The 16861-nt window shown below is 36.3% G+C and overlaps 2 protein-coding genes across 3 annotated transcripts; both read left to right on the top strand.

The window, feature by feature from the left end:
- Positions 1-163: 163 nt before the first annotated feature.
- On the top strand, positions 164-6068 carry slc3a2a (solute carrier family 3 member 2a). Its single transcript, XM_058783217.1, has 9 exons — positions 164-312; positions 544-754; positions 859-1046; positions 1601-1774; positions 2361-2449; positions 3001-3131; positions 4912-5218; positions 5304-5360; positions 5467-6068. Exons 2-9 carry the CDS (start codon positions 564-566, stop codon positions 5812-5814), a joined length of 1485 nt encoding a protein of 494 aa, XP_058639200.1. The 5' UTR covers positions 164-312; positions 544-563; the 3' UTR covers positions 5815-6068.
- A 3130-nt stretch (positions 6069-9198) lies between these two features.
- zgc:158423 (uncharacterized protein LOC790938 homolog) lies at positions 9199-14665 on the top strand. Of its 2 annotated transcripts, none has more exons than XM_058782301.1 (9): positions 9199-9230; positions 9564-9756; positions 9843-10030; positions 10401-10574; positions 11115-11203; positions 11441-11571; positions 12496-12787; positions 13863-13925; positions 14046-14665. In XM_058782301.1, exons 2-9 carry the CDS (start codon positions 9596-9598, stop codon positions 14391-14393), a joined length of 1446 nt encoding a protein of 481 aa, XP_058638284.1. In that variant the 5' UTR covers positions 9199-9230; positions 9564-9595; the 3' UTR covers positions 14394-14665. The 2 variants fall into 2 exon arrangements, with proteins under 2 accessions (XP_058638284.1, XP_058638285.1); XM_058782302.1 differs by having other exon boundaries at positions 9199-9240.
- Positions 14666-16861: the final 2196 nt, after the last annotated feature.

Below are 16861 nucleotides of genomic sequence, written 5' to 3'. Positions count from 1 at the left end.
CGGGATTTGGAAGGGGAGCGTTTAAGGTGGAAACTCTTCAGGAACTCTGACTGACCGTGTTACAGTCGCGATTGTAGTGTAACTTATCAAGCAGGACGTCAACTCAGCGCATTAAAACTCGCGTTATTTGATGATGTTGCAGAAGTCAATCGAGTAGTATTATCGGTGTCAAAGTTCCTTTGGAGTCCCTCCTTAGCGAATGGGCGGATGCAAGTGGAGTCGACACTAGATAAACAGGACTGACTCTATCTAGCCTCAGTGGAGTTGAACAGCAGGAATCCTGAGTGAAACGGAAGCTTCTTCGTTTTTCAGGTATGTCTTGTTCTTACATTCATTCATTAACATTATTCTATAGTGTTTCGAAATAAAAACACAATTCGGCGAATAGCCTACTTTATGGTAGCTTAACTTCTGCAAACAAATTTAAGACGCTTTCAAAATAATTTATGGTTCTGAGCTCATACATATAAAATATGCCCCATATGTCAAATTTTGTCCTACTTCATTTTTTTAAAGATTAATAAAATTCCTTTTAACTGATAGCACTGAAACTACCATCAAACATGAATAAAGACGACGACATGAAGGAAGTAGAACTGAACGAGATGGATCAGGAAAAACAGCCGATGACCGGAGAAACTCCGACAGGCACCGAAAAAAACGGCTGCGTAAAGGTTAAAGTGCCCGACGACACCGAAGTCAAATTTACGGGCCTCTCCAAAGAGGAGTTAATGAAAGTCGCCGGTACAGCCAGGTATGGTATCTGTCTATCTATCTATCTATCCGTCTATCTATCTATCTATCTATATATATATATATCTCTGTCTGTCTGTCTAATATATATTTGCATATTTGCAGGTGGGTTCGAACTCGTTGGGCTTTGCTGGTTTTGTTCTGGCTCGGCTGGGTTGGCATGTTAGCTGGAGCAATAGTAATCATAGTACAGGCCCCACGCTGTAAACCTATTCCTGAGATGAACTGGTGGAACCAAGGACCTCTGTACCAGATATCTGACGTGAATGAATTCTCTGAAAATGGACTGAAAGGTGATTTGCTTTTTTTGTATGTTAATCATTGAAACAAAAATGGGAAAACATCTTGTCAACATCTCTCAACTTTCTACGTACTTGATAAAATTTTCAGACATTCACAACAGGGTCTTCACTACAATAACATTAGGAAAACCCTAGAAAAAATATCAGACTGATGAGAAAGCTAAGCCAAAACTGACTGACTGTCTTGTGACTCTCTCGTGTGAAGAAGCATGTGCTGATCTATGCAAGATTCTCATCACATTTCTGCTCGTTCCACAACTTTTGGCTGAGTTTGTAGTTACGATATTGCACAAGTGTTCACACACTTACACACATACTGTAGACAATCAACATTTATAGATTAAGATTATCAAGTACAATGACCTTAAACCCCAATATCTTCAGGTGTGCACGCACAGTACTGTGGTTAAACAATCAAAGCAGATTAATAATTAAAAGAGCGCACTGATCTCTGTAGCTGGAGAAAAAGGAAGCATGTTAACTGATGGTGATCTCTCATTCACTTCCTGTTCTTCTTAACACTTTGTCATTTGTTCTGTCTGCAGGAGTGGAGGAGAAGCTGGACTATCTGAACCAGATGAAGATGAAGGGGCTTGTTTTGGGCCCGATACACACTGTGCAAGCAGACCAGTCCAGCACACTGGAACTAACTTCTATTAACCCTGAATTTGGCTCTGAGAGTCAGCTGATTTCTCTGTTGGACCGAGCACATAGAAAAGGTGACCTCGCTTGGTTGTTTTTAAGGCTTTCAAAAGAAAACATCAACCCTGTCACTTATCCAGTTGACCTCTTTTGAAATTACAAAATAGGTCACTGGATAGACCTTATCATTTAAGCTCCAGTTGCTCTGTTTTAGAGGAAAGCTGTTTAAAATAGCAGTGAGCTGTCAGTTTATCCTCTTGACCTCCTGCCTTTTTTTTTTTTAAGTGAATGCATGGCATTAATCATTTTTAACTCTATTTGTAACTATTTCTTTACATATAATTGAAAGTATATTAAAATGTCCTAGAAAATAGTCACCTCACAAACTATGTTATGGCACACATATTGTATTCATTACCATTTTAGCAACAATATGTACGACTGGATTGGAACTGATTCACTTGGAATTCAAACACAGTTGTGTTGGTTTAGCAGGAACATCCCTGTGGTTTCCAGTAAATAAAGCCATATGCCTTCAAATAAAGGCTTCATACAAGGCTAACATTAGGCTTTTGTGTTTTTTTCAGGAAAGATAAACTCTAGAAAGATCATTTAACAGCCTTCTGGTTTGTTGACTCTCCCCTCTGCCTCTCTCCCTCTCAGGAATCTCCATAGTGCTGGATCTAACACCCAATTATGAGGGAGTTTCAGCCTGGTTCAACAATGCTGCTTCTGTTGCTGAGCGACTCAAAGTAAGTGCTGATATATTGACGGTCAGTTAGTGAGAGAAAAGACAAACAGATTTAGAGCTGTATAAAGGGGCCAAAGAAAGAAAGAACTTATCTCCTGATATAAGAGTGAATAAAATACTTCTGATATTACCAATATCATTCAAAAGTATTTTTGAATGTAAGATTTCTTTTTTAACTTTTGACTATTTGAACTCTATTCCTAAAAAAAAAAAAAATCAGGAAAGTGTATCACAGTTTCCACAACAATATTAAGCCTTACAAACACTTTCGATATTAATTATAATAATAAATGTTTCTTGAGTACTAAATCAGCATGTTAGAGTGATTTCTGAAGGATCATGTGAAACTGAGGAATGGAGTAATGCCTGCTGAAAATTCAACTTTGCCATCACAGGAATAAATTACATTTTAAAATATTTTCAAATAGAAAACAGTTAATTTAAATTTCACAATATTATTGTTTTTACTCTATTTTTGACCAAATATATGTAGCATATCAATGTTCAGCCATATAAACAGATTTATTTTTCCATTCTATGTTTTTATTGTAGGAAGCTTGCGAATACTGGCTCAATAAGGGGGTGGATGGCATCTTACTATCTCATCTGAACGACATTGTAAACACAGAAGCCTGGCCGTCTGTTCAAAGCGTATTCAACAAAACTGATGGGACCAAAAAAAGGTATCGGGGGTGGTAGCAGAGGTGTACAGTAACAAAGTAAATTTACTTGAGTATTGTACTTAAGTAGACTTTTTGAGTATCTGTACTTTACTTGAGTATTATTTTTTCTGGAAACTTGCGACTTTAACTTCACTACATTTGAAAGACAAATATCGTACTTTTTACTCAACTACATTTATATCAAGGTCCCCAAGTAGAAAGTCGTTATACATAGCAGTTTTTACAGTGTGTGCATTTTCAGATTCACTGAACCCTTTTTTTCTGCGAAAATCCGGCCTGCGATCTGCCAGGACCTTCCTGTGTTGCCAAGTGTTACAGTATTTCTAAGTCTGCAGTTTTCCGTCTAGCTTAGAATGGACATTTGGCTGATTTTTTTACGCAAATCTGACAACCTCGGGATCTTCCCTGCTACGCTAATGTAAACGTCTGCGCTACCGCACAGCTAAAAGCGCTCTAAAAAGGCATGCATTAACTCATTAAAGCCCTTTGGAAAATTAACCATGTTTTTACTATAGTAACCATAACTATGGTATTTGCAGTAAAATCACAGTATCCACAAATTTACTATTATCTCACTATAGTAACCATATGCTATTTGTAGTAAAACTTCAGTAACCACAAATTTACCATAGTTTCATTATATTAACTATAGTTTGATTTTTGTAGTTAAACTATGGTAATACAAATGGTAGGCTATACATCTGTCAAAAATCGCTGCCCTCACTTCACTATATATAAATCTGAACATTATTTTATTGTCAAAACACTGCACATAAATATATATATATATATAGTGAAGTGAGGGCAGCGATTTTTGACAGATGTATACATATATATATATATATATTTTTTTTTTTTTTTTTTTCAAACAAATGATCAAAAAGTAGGCCAAATGAAAACTTTGGAATCTAAACTGGGAATCAATAAGAATTTAAATCAATAAGCAGAATCAGAATCGGAATGGATAAAATTCAAACAATACCCAACCCTAGCCACATGTTGTGAAGTTCACTGATTTCTGAGCATTTTATGAACACTGATCAATTGATGGCAAAATTCAAAAAGATGGTTCTTTGGCGCAACCTGCACACCCATGGCCATACTGAGAGAGTATGATCCAGTTTTCTGAAGAGACTAAAGGTTTGTTTTCTTTTCAATGTTTGCTTTGTTTGCCTAAAATGAACCATATCATAGACTTTAATATCTCTTTGAAAAATAACTTTGTAACTTTTAAACAAGTATTAAAATGAGTTCAATGTAGTTGTAGGAGTGTTAAATAAATAAAAAATAAAGATGATTATCTTTATTCAGTTGTTCCATTTCTATAGGTTTGGTAACATAAAGCTCTTAATTCCTAAGATAACACAAGCTAATCAGTGTATTCAGTAGGTAGCATTAGTGGCATAAGGTACTGCAAGTATACAACAATGTGACAATAAAACAATGCATTTACTTTTTACTTTTGATACTTAAGTACTTTTAAAAACATGTACTTCCATACTTTTACTTGAGTAAAAATCTGTCTTTACAACTTTCACTTGTAGTGGAGTAGTATTTGAACAGTGGTATCTGTACTTTCACTCAAGTAAGGAAGTTGTGTACTTTGTCCGCCTCTGGGTGGTAGATGGTGGAATTTGTAGGGAGGACATTTGTTTAGTAGAACAGAGACGCCTGGTGGCCAGATTGGTGTACTGATCACAGCTAGTGAATACAAATGTTAGACAGAATTTGATTTCAGGGTACTCCGATGTCTTAATCTCTTTCTCCTCATGGCTTTCAGAGCTCTGATGGGATCAGTCACCGGTCTGCCCGTGGATTACGTCTCTCATCTGCTGAACCGGTCCAGTGTTGACCTGCTCCTGAGTGGACTGCCTGATCCGGCTGAGGCCGGCGCAAGACAGGCCCAGGAGATACAGATACTCTACACTGATCACCTGCAGACGAGTCTGGGCTGGACTCTGGGTTCTCTGGGTTCTCTGGCTTCCAGAACTCCAGCAGCGCCTGTAAGACTCTATCAAATGCTGCTGTTCACCCTGCCGGGCACACCTGTGTTCAGCGCTGGAGATGAGGTTGGACTGAAGGCTGGGGTGAGTACAGCATGCTGTCTTGTAAATTAAAATGCAAATTAAGATGTTAATAAATAGGTAAGCTGACATAATTTCACCTATACAGGAGAAACTTGAAGCAATGTGGGACTTGGAAAGTCAAGCAGATGATGGCAATGCAACGGTACATTTTCATTCTCACACATATATATACATATACATTACACACTCTAGTAATTGCACATTTTAAAAACACATACACTCTTGTTTCTTTCTTTCTTTTGACTCAGACTGTACAAGAGGAACGTACCGCAGTGCGTGATTTCTTTAAAGCACTCAGTGATCTGAAAGGAAAAGAGCGATCGCTTCTGCATGGAGAATATATCAACCTTCACAGTTCACCCACTTCATTAGCATTTCTCCGCATTTGGGACCAGAGTGAACGCTTCCTGGTGGCCTTAAACTGGGGAGATGGCTCTGTTACCATGACACTGACCAATAGCGACCTGCCGGCTGAGGCTCGGGTCCGTGCTTCTACAGATACAGAGAATCTAGCTGTGGATCGTAAGGTGTCAGTAGAGAAGTTAGAGCTTGGGCCCAAACAAGCTGTTCTGTTGTCTTATGGTTTTCCTGGCTAGACACACAGACACAGAAAGTTCTTAGTCTCACATGAGTTTCAACACCATGCACAGGTTTGGAAAGGCTTTGTCCTTTGAGTGGAAGAGTTTATAGTTTTAATTGTATTCTCTAATAGGGATACTTTTAGGAGCACTAACTTTAAAACTACATGAAAGAGTTGTCACGGTTGGTGTAGGACAGAAATTGATTGCCATATAGAAACATGTAGATCTAAAGCCCCCTGATATAATAATAAATAAAAATTTCAACTGAAGATATGTTTTGTGTGAAATTGTGTCCACTTTATTTCACTAGTGTGGTTAATGCTTATAGTATGTCAACAGTGGCGGCTGCTGGTCTTTCAAAGAGGGGAAGCTCATTTTCGGCCTACATCATAAAAATTGTCCATTTATTTATACGTAAATCCTGCCCTACGTTCCTTTTCAAGAAAATGCTCTGTGACCCTGTCGTACCAACTAGGCGTCTTTTCCAGTGACGCTAGCCTAGCCTACTGTATGAATGAATGAATGAACAAACAATCTAAAAAAAAAAAACTCGACAGAGGAAATGTTGGAATTAGGTTCAACTGAAACAAGGAATGTGGTGTATAATAGGGTTGTCATGATACCATAAAAATGTCTTACGATACTATACCAGCTTAATTTATAATTCAATTCTACAAAATGAATCAAAATTTAATAAATAAATAGATGTAAGTGAAAACAGACAATATTATTCTCTGAACACTTAATGTGAATGAATGACTAGCTATTATCCATGAAATGATCTAAACCAAACTCATCTTAGCACTGCACAGAAGCTGCATGAAGTGACATTTAGATGAGGCATTTATTCATTTAGACCGTATTTATAATTGCATAAATAATGTTATGAGATTAATGTTTTAAATACTAAATTCTGAATATAGAAATATGTTGGAAAATAATGTAATATGCCTACTTTTACACGGGAAACTTAGAAACGGCCAGCAGGTGGCAGAAGTTCGTGATTGAATCACTGAGTCATTCAAATGATTCTTTCAAAACGACTGAATCCTTCAGGAGCGAATCAAATGATTGTTTTTATGAATGACTCAGTGAATCAGTGATTCGCCCAAGACACGCGGATTTGGATCAAACACAGAAACAAAACAAAAACGGCACACTTTCTCGTGTCATATTGCCAAAGTGTCAGGAGCATTTTTTGCTCGCATATCTTGAAATTTCCGAGTTAGCAGCATGTATATTAAAACATAACATTATAAATGAATAAAAATATATATATAATGATTGATAAGAACCAAGTGCAAAGCCGCGATGGGACTGAGCTCCAATAGCTTCAGCATCAGCGACTTTTTATAGTAAAAAATCGCTGTCAATCAAAAGGAGATGCAGACCCTCCAATCATCACGCAGAAGCCCGGCGTCCAGGCCAGCCCACTCCTCCATTCACCCCAGAGACGCTGAGCGTCCGGGGGCGGGACATAATCGCAGCAGCATTTATCCAATGACCGTCTAGTTTGGAAGCACTGAAAAAAACTGTTCAAAGCAGCCCCATTGAAGTCAATGGACGCTCGGCTTCAACAGAGAAATACACTGAAGCTACGGGAGTGTATGAGAAGGAAATCGAGTCAGCGACCTGCTATATGTAGCTGATTCTGAACGAACTCGTCTTCGAGATGAACGAGTTCTAACGCATTTTTTGTAAATAAAATGTTAACACAATAGTACATATTTGACCATTAATTTTTTTTATTATTACCTCTTCCATAGACAGTGTGTATTTTACAAACTCTAAATGCATTGTTTTTTTAGTACTTATGTGCATTTATATGTCTGAAACCTAAAATAAACAGTATGTGGTTGAAAACACTGAAAAGTTGTGATATATGACAGCTCTGAGCACGCCTGTCTCTGGCTAAATTCAACATTTGCTTAAAAACAAGACATTTTATGACACCAAATATTGAAATGTAGGCTTAAATCAAAAACATTTTAATTCAGATTCTGTATTTATAAAAGGGAAAACAAAAACAACGAAAAACAGCTGGCTGACCCCTAGAGGCCACATATTATATAAACGCAAATGCCTATTTTTAGCAATAATTTGCTGTACAGTACTTTCTAAGTACGTGTTGTCTTGTAGGCGCAATATCTAGATGGAAAACTTTATATCATACTGTATTTTGTCTGTCACTTACTTCATTTGTGTTTTTACACAGAGACTTATATTATATTGCATCACGATTCATACAACACTCATAAAAATAAAGGTTCTTTATTTTCATCGATGGCTCCATAAAGATCCCTTAACATCCATAGAACCTTTCCGATACAAAAAAGGCTCTGTTTAGTAGAAAAAGGACATTTACATTTTTAAACGTTCTTCACACTAAGGAAATTGTTATTTTTAAAAACTGTTCACTGAAAAGTTCTGTGAGGAAGTAAATTTGTCTCCAAAAACATTATTCAAGCACACACACAGTTCTTGCAGTACTTTACAGAAAACCTGCATTGGAAGGAAGAGCAATTCTGCATCTTCTCAAACAAGACAATCCTGACTCCTCAAAGCCTACAACAGTAACAATAAACACGCTTGGGGAAAAATAGATAAAACCAGTTCAATCTGGTTGTATGGTCTGTCGTATTTTTTTCATGTCTTTGAAAGAGGTTCTGGAGAGCAGGATCAGACAGGCTTAGGAAGGTCCACCCAGACCCCTGCAGAGCATCTGTGAACCCCGGGACCTCGTGCAGAGCGCCAAGAAAACAAACCACTCTCCCCAGACTCTTCCTATTCCCCTCAGCTGGCATTGTTCATCTTAAACTGGGGGAAGGAGACAGAATAGCATGCAGGGAAAATTTGTCTTTGAGATCATTTTGAGAGCTTTACAGTTGTGTTGGTTACACTTTCCTGTAACAGAAAAAAAAACAGCTCTGTGTCTGGTTCTATCTTGGGTGTTGAGCGCGTTGAAAGCAAGTGATTGTGGGAATAGGTTTGCATGGTGACTTTTGAAGTTATTCTGCAGTCGTTGTTTTTGTTACAAAAGTGCTTTTGAAGGGTCATTTTGATTAAACATAGCCTAAATACTCTATGAATGTATATACATACTCTGTATACAGTGTATACTTTATAAGTGCTGATTTGTAAAAAAAAAAAAAAAAAAAGAAAAAGAAAAAAGGACCAATGAAAATACTTTGATTTTCTACATGGTGTGCATAAAAAGGTAACAAATTAATCAAGCATGATGATTTATTTGATTTGGTTGTAGAAAGCTATGACTTTTTCTACTGTTACACTTCCAGTACTGTTTGTACAGTATGTTGGCTGTTAGGGGCGGGAACAGATGAAATCCTTTTCATAAAAGTGAACTGACCACCAAACTGTATTCTATTTTCTGCCTGACAGCACAAAGGACGCCTCACCTCAACTCTGGACAGGTATTTAACTGTGCGTTCTTTAGATATTTTTGTTTTTGAATTATTGATTTAATGTTGATTGAAGTTTTATTATATACATGTTGACATACATATACATACATATTCTATACATGTTTTAATATCAAGCTACTGTATAACTTAGTTAATCCTATTACTATAACAGTAGCAGTTACTGTGACCTTAGGTTTACGATCTTTCTATGTTGCTTCTTTGTATTATTTAAAAAAGTGGTCTCTATACTACTAAACTTTCATGGCAATCTATATTATAATCTTTTTAACCATAAACCAGATGTAATGAATCTGTTCACTAGTTTTTGCTGTTTTAATCCAGTATTTTAAAAGGCTGTCTGTACATAAAGAGAAATGAAGGACGTAGAACTGAATGAGGTGGATCAGGAAAAACAGCTAATGACCCGAGAAACTCAAAAAAATGGCTGCGTGAAGGTCACTGTCCCAGAGAACGCTGGAGTGAAGTATACTGGCCTCTCCAAAGACGAGTTAATGAAAATTACCAGTACTGCTGGGTAGGCAACCTACACGAGGATTATGAAATTTAAATGGAACATTTGACAGTCTGTCTGTCTGATATAGATTTGTATATTTTCTGCAGGTGGATTCGGACTCGTTGGGCTTTGTTGGTTTTGTTCCTGCTCGGCTGGGTTGGCATGTTAGCTGGAGCAATAGTAATCATAGTACAGGCCCCACGCTGTAAACCCATTCCTGAGATGAACTGGTGGAACGAAGGTCCTCTGTACCAGATATCTGACGTGAATGAATTCTCTGAAAATAGACTGAAAGGTAAATGGATTTTTTTTCTTCTTTTTGTCCACACCAGTTTATCATTTGAATTACAATGATAAAGCCTTAGAGAAATTACCTCACAAAATATTTTAGAGGTTTTCAATTCTATTTGTCATTTTTTAGATCAGTAGCCTTGTTTTTCAGTATTTTACAGAACTGCAAACTGCACATACTGCATACAGACATGCAGTAGCCAAAACATTTGTTGAACCTTTCAATTCTTATCACTACATAAAAGTACTGTAGTCATTGCAGATTAGTCAAATATCTGCTCATGTTTTTATTTCATAATGATCATAATGTAAAAACAGCTGAGGGTTCATGATGCTATCAGTGCAATAATTTCTCTTTCTCTCATTCTCTGCAGGAGTGGAGGAAAAGCTGGACTATCTGACCCAGATGAAGGTGAAGGGTCTGATTCTGGGTCCGATACACACTGTGCAAGCAGACCAGCTGGATACACTAGATCTGGTTTCAGTTAAATCTGAAGTAGGCAATGAGAATGATCTGAAATCTCTGCTGGACCAAGCACATAAAAAAGGTGACCTTTGACCCAGCTTGGAGTACACTCTTAAAAATAAAGGTGCTTCACGATGCCATAGAAGAAACTTTTTGTCTAAATGGCTCCATAAAGAACCTTTAACATCTGAAGAACCTTTCTGTTTCACAAAAGCTTCTTTGTGGCGAAAGAAGGTTCTTCAGATTATAAAAAGGCAAGAAAGAGATGGTTCTTTAAAGAACCTTTGACTGAATGGTTCTTTGTGGAATCAAAAAATGATTCTTCTATGGCATCGCTGGGAAGAAATTTAAAAGTGTACCTTATGAAATCTGACTGCCAATGAAGGCTTGCTAACATGTAAAAGGACTGAGTCATTAGTTTATTTTAAAGCTTTAACGTAGTTTTTATTTTTTTATGATGAGCAGATGAGGGATTTCGTGAATGGAAATGAAATGAGATTACAATACAAATATTAAGCATGTGCAAACTTAATTATAAAACAACTTTTTTTATTTCCCCAACCTTTCTTTTCCTCTGCTCTCTCTCTCTCTCTCTTGGTATTTGTTGCTCTCTCTTTTGCAGGTATCTCAATAGTGCTGAATTTAACACCCAACTATGATGGGGATTCTGTCTGGTTCAACAATGTTACCGCTGTTGCTGAGAAAATTAAAGTAAGTGCTGATAAAAAAATTTACAAAAGGAGGAAATTGTAAAGAGAGGCCTATTTTTGTGGAGAATGAGTATGGGTAGATGAAAAGATAGTAGACATATATGACAAAGGAAGTATTAAAGAGCCAAACAAGATCCTATCTCTTATCTTAGAAAACAGCAGATTTAAGATATTAGAATTACAACATGTATACAAAAGGGTATACCAACTGATATTTTTTGTTTATTGATTTTTTTAGGACGCATGTATACACTGGTTGGAAAAAGGATTTGGTGGTATTTTCTTGTCTGACCTGAGAGAAATCATGACAACCAAGTCCTGGCAATCTATTCAAGCTATATTCAACAAAACTGAGGAGACCAAAGAAGTGTACGTGTCTGTAATTGTGTGCTACGAACTAGTGAATTCATATTCTGCTCAGTGTTGCCAACTAATCAGAGAAAGTTGCTAAAGGAAGGTCAATTTGTTGCTAAAAGTTGCTAAATGACATTGTGATGTCATTGCGTAATGACGTCATTGTGTAATCATGGCGCAAAATTGTCACATCATCAAATATAAAAAAATATATATATATTTTATATATGCTAAATTTAGATTTGTTTGTAAAATAATATGCATAATATTAAAATATAAATAACTATTTTTGAATAACTGAATTATTGAACACTGAATGATTACAATAAAAAAAATGTAATAGCTAGTAAACTATTCACAACAATTATGCTTTAAGCAGTGTATTAGTAGATAGTTAGTATGCTACACTCCAAGAAAAGTCTGTAAAAATAGGGCTCAATCTGCTACAGTATGTTAATATGAAAGAATTTTCCATATTGGTACAAGCTACTAACAAAGTGTATCATAAATGAACAATTATTATTATTAAATTGAACAATTACAATTCAGGTCATGTGTACTGCTAGGCATCTTTGGTTTTCTTCTTTTTGTGTAATTTGCATGGAAAATGTGTGCCTTTTTATTGTCTGAGTCACTTATCAAAAGTTGCTAAATTTGCCAAATACATTTTAAAAATTGCTAAATTTGTTGCTAGGTGCTTTTGGAAGAAAACATTGCTAGGGTAATCTGAGAAGTTGCTAAATCTAGCAGCAAAATTGCTAAATTGGCAACACTGCAAAGTTCAGCTGAATTGTTTAATGAAATAGAGACACCTGCTGGCCAGATGGGGTAATGAGCACTGCTGCTTGCTCCCTCTAGTTAGGCCAAGTGTCTTTCTACTTTATCTGTTTGTTTTCTTTTGCTTTCAAAAGCCTCTCTATTTCTCCTCATGTCTTTCAGAGCTCTGATGGGATCAGTCACCGGTCTCTCGGAGGATGAGGTGTCTCACGTGCTGAACTGCTCCGGTGTTGACCTGCTCCTGACTAGACTGCCTGATCCGACTGAGACTGGGGTAATAAAGGAGCTCTACTCCAGTCACCCGCAGACGAGTCTGGGCTGGACTCTGGGTTCTCTGGGTTCTCTGGCTTCCAGAACTCCAGCAGCGCCTGTAAGACTTTATCAAATGCTGCTGTTCACCTTCCCGGGCACACCTGTGTTCAGCGCTGGAGATGAGGTCGGATTGAAGGCTGGGGTGAGTAAAATGGGCAGCTAAATCAGTGTTTGGATGCAAAATTCAGAATTTAAAAAATGGCTCCATTTAAATTGATTAGTTGGAATTTGAATTGAATGGCTCACACTCCACAGATGTGACTGAATTGAGAATGGCAAGTGGAGAATTTACTGAACTTAAACATAACATAATATATAATAATTCTGGTAGCTAAATGTTCTTGGCTCACAGAAATAAAACTTAGTTTATTAAATATGATAAATATCTATCTATCTATCTATCTATCTATCTATCTGTATCATCATGTAGCCTATCGTCTGTTTGTCCTTCTTCATATCCTTAGTCCATATTTAAGGCCTATAAAAACATTTGTCAAATGTTGTAATGTTGCAAGGAAATGGAAGTAGCCTGTCTTTTCTTTTACATTGAGACTTAAGAATTAGGTCAAAAAAGGAAACATCCACAGATTAATCAATAACATGCATTTAGAAGGTGAATTCTCATTTAATGCCAACTTAAAATATTTTTAAACATTCATGCTAGGCTTTGTCAAGTAAATATTCAGTTTTTTATTTTTATTATGCTTTCTTGTAAATCCGCATTTTAAATTCATGAACTGAATTATCCTTTAAAATTAATTTTTGATTCAATTCCAAATGGCACACAACCCATGGTGAATAAGGGATATAAGGTTTCTCATTAGTATTTCTCTCTTGTAACTTTAATAATGTTTTTAAATTTAGTTTCAGGATCTTAGACCAGGTCTTAGCACTTAAAAATACCTTCAAATATCCCTGTCATTAAGCCAAATGTGATTATTATTCAGGTAGCCAACCATAAAAAAAAAAGCTATAAAAAGTCTTCAAACTATTGCTCTACTATCACAGTAGTTATAAACTTAGAAGACAGGTTATGCTAATATGCTATAGAGCCCATTACGTTGTGCTATGAATTGCCATCTGACACATTTCTTAAACACTGCATAAAATCGAGCTAAAAGCGTCAGAAGCAAGTACTTCTGAGGTCTTAATCTAATGTTTATACTTACCCAAGCTTACTGTTATAACGCTGATGACTTAAGATTCCTCCTTTACAGGAAAAACCACAAATAATGTGGGACTTGGAAAACCCAGTAGAAGAAAAGAATTCAACAGCAAAGGTACATTTTGATTATTCACATGACTATTCATAACAAGTAGATATGATCTCATCACTGTACTAATTACAAATTTAAAACCAGCACACTGCATCTTGCTCTTTCCGTCTTCCACTCATTCAGACTCTGCAGGAGGAGCGTATCGCAGTTTGCAACTTCTTCAAAACACTCAGTGATCTGAGAGGAAAAGAGCGATCGCTTCTGCATGGAGAATATGTCAGGCTTCACAGTTCATCCACTTCATTAGCATTTCTACGCCTCTGGGATCAGAGCAGTCGTTTCCTTACTGCTATGAACTGGGGAAGTTACCCTATAACCATGACCCTTTCCTTCAGCGACCTGCCGGCTCAAGCTCAGGTCCGCCTCACCACAGATGCTGCAAATCTAGCCGTGGATAGCATGGTCTCCTTAGAGAAGCTACAGCTTGGGCCCAAACAGGCTGTTCTGTTGTCTTATCCGTATGCTGGTTAGACACACATATGCAGATCCTCACATACCGTCTCAGAGCTGTTTGACTAATAAAATAGGCCTAGTGTCTTTCAGCTTCTTGAAGTTTAAGTAGACAAAGTCTAAATGCTTTTGAATTTTAAAGTGACTTTTGTCAATCATTGTGTATTAAATTTGACTTCTCTTATCTACTAATAAAGTTGAATTAAAAGGTTTTTCATGTCTACTTGCAGTGCAGATGTGTTTGTACAAAACCACAAATAAATCAACTTAACTACAAAGCTGATAAATGTTTACAGCTGTACGTCTGCATTTTATAATGAAAAATGTGATTTTTTTTTTTTGTGTATGAAACACCTTTGACATTTTTTTTTACCTTGTGAATTTATGTACACAACGCTTGTGTCTTGGCTCTACGCCATGTGTCGTTAATTCTCAGGGCAGGAAAAGGAAGACTCTATAAAGTCAACAGGTGTGTGTATGTGTGTCATGTGCGATCTTGATGTGTACTATATAAAACTATTACTTCCTGCACACTTTAGCTTCTTAAAAAGTAACATTTCTTCCAGTGCCTAAATGCTGAATGGGTCAGCGTGACATAAATCCAGCTCTTTAGTTAAGAAATACATAACATGATGGCTCAGTATCACAAAGTTTGATTTATACACAGTAATTAAAATAATCTTGAAACTATTTTTTTTTTTTTTTTTGTTCTCAGGATGTACACTACTACATATAGTGGAAAGTGCCTTTTTCTTAAGTTAAAACAACATGATTTGGTAATTTTGTATTTTACCTGATGCCCCATTTGTTTTGGGGTTTTTTCTTTAATGGCAGTCTAGTGTAGATTAATGCAAGGTCATAGGTCAAATCTGACATTCCAATGGTTTATAATCCTCATTTACTTACCGTTAGTTTATGTGGGTCCCATATCATATTTTCTTCAGCAATAAGCTTATGCTGGGCTTGAATCTCTGTGTTAACGTGTATGAGACAGAAAGAGATCGATCTTGTAAGAAATCTTTACCTAATTCTGATTGTGAACTTTCCCAGATATAAGTGGTGGTGAGTGCTGATCGTTTGCATGTCCTCCCACAGACAGAAGAACATTTTGTTGTACAGAAAAGTCCACAATCTAGACAATCTACAATGGTAGAGAAAATTACATTATTGTATTAATTTGTATAGTGATAAATCATCAGAATTTTAAAATACAATTAATACATTTTCTAATTTCAGTTCGAGTAATTCTTTAAGTATAGCATCAATAAAAAAAAATAAGAACAATTATATTAATAAGAACAAATCATATTCACAAAATCTAGTGAGTGATTTTTTAATCTGAGTGAAGTTTACAACATACATGGTAAAGAACTAGAAATAGATCACAAAAATGTTTGGTGGGAACTAAAAGGTGTTTAGTAAATACTCAAATCAGAAGGGAAAAACATCCAGGTCAGATGTTCAGATAAAGACTGAACAAAACAACATCGTTTCTACCTTTAACATAGTTTACCTTCAGCGTTTTGTTGTTTAAAGATTTAAACTGGATTAATGTGCACTGACTGAATCAAGTAAGCTTGTGTTTTCCATTTTTAGTACACTTAATCTAAACCTGAATCAAAAGAAACTCATTTTGGTGACATTTTTGTTGTAAATATTAGAGCTGTGTTTAAGTAATTGCAATGTATGTACAATATTAGGCATGAAACACTTATTTGTACAACTGTTCCAAACAATAATTATTTATTTTACTTCTCTATGACAAAATAAATATTTTATGCATTTTTGTATTAGTTTACAAAATTAGTGCTGGATAACAATAATGAACCAAAGTTTTGTTGTTAGAAATTACACAATCTTAGCATTAGAAAAAGTTATAAACCGAAATACAGCAAATTGTGTTCGGTCATTATAGGTTTATAAAAAATAAAAAAAATGTTTGAAGCAATATCTGAGCGCATACTGTAAATAGTTGTGATACTTTGATTATGTCTCAGACGACGTTATAACATCAGCTGTTTGTGCATGTGTCGATCTGAATGTCAGCGGGGGTACAGTGATATTTCAAAATCGACGGAGACAGCGACGTGTTTCTGGTAAAACACGACGTCGCACTCTTGAGATGACAGAGTGTGGTCACAAACCCGTGTGTGTGTTACTTGTATTTGTCAGATGTGTCTTTGTGTGTGTGTGTGTGTGTGTACCTGTGTGATTGTGTGTTTCTTTTCTGTGGGGATGGGGGTTTCATTTTGACTCTGGGCAACTTTTGACGGCAGCGAATCAGGTTTTTTGAGACTTTGAAAATGGAGCCAGATCACACAGCAGCTTATCTTATTCAACTTAAGTTATTCACTTGAAATGCCTTTAAAATCAGGAACCATTTCTGGTAACTTTGAAGCACACTTGTCTTCTCGTGTGATTTGGGTTTTGTACAGGCTTGATCATCTGATTCTCTCTCTCCTTTTCCTCCCTCCTTCTCAATAAGAGAG

This window comes from Onychostoma macrolepis, chromosome 07 (genome assembly GCF_012432095.1).
Source record: "Onychostoma macrolepis isolate SWU-2019 chromosome 07, ASM1243209v1, whole genome shotgun sequence".
Lineage (NCBI taxonomy): Eukaryota > Metazoa > Chordata > Actinopteri > Cypriniformes > Cyprinidae > Onychostoma > Onychostoma macrolepis.
This window is presented reverse-complemented; position numbering and strand designations above follow the sequence as displayed.

Coding starts and splice junctions, on each gene's coding strand:
- zgc:158423 (XM_058782301.1), top strand. CDS start 9,596: ATGAAGGACGTAGAACTGAATGAGGTGGATCAGGAAAAACAGCTAATG. Junction 9,757..9,842: donor AAAATTACCAGTACTGCTGG/GTAGGCAACCTA, acceptor TATTTTCTGCAG/GTGGATTCGGACTCGTTGGG. Junction 13,926..14,045: donor AAAAGAATTCAACAGCAAAG/GTACATTTTGAT, acceptor CCACTCATTCAG/ACTCTGCAGGAGGAGCGTAT.
- slc3a2a (XM_058783217.1), top strand. CDS start 564: ATGAATAAAGACGACGACATGAAGGAAGTAGAACTGAACGAGATGGAT. Junction 1,775..2,360: donor GGACCGAGCACATAGAAAAG/GTGACCTCGCTT, acceptor TCTCCCTCTCAG/GAATCTCCATAGTGCTGGAT. Junction 2,450..3,000: donor CTGTTGCTGAGCGACTCAAA/GTAAGTGCTGAT, acceptor TTTTTATTGTAG/GAAGCTTGCGAATACTGGCT.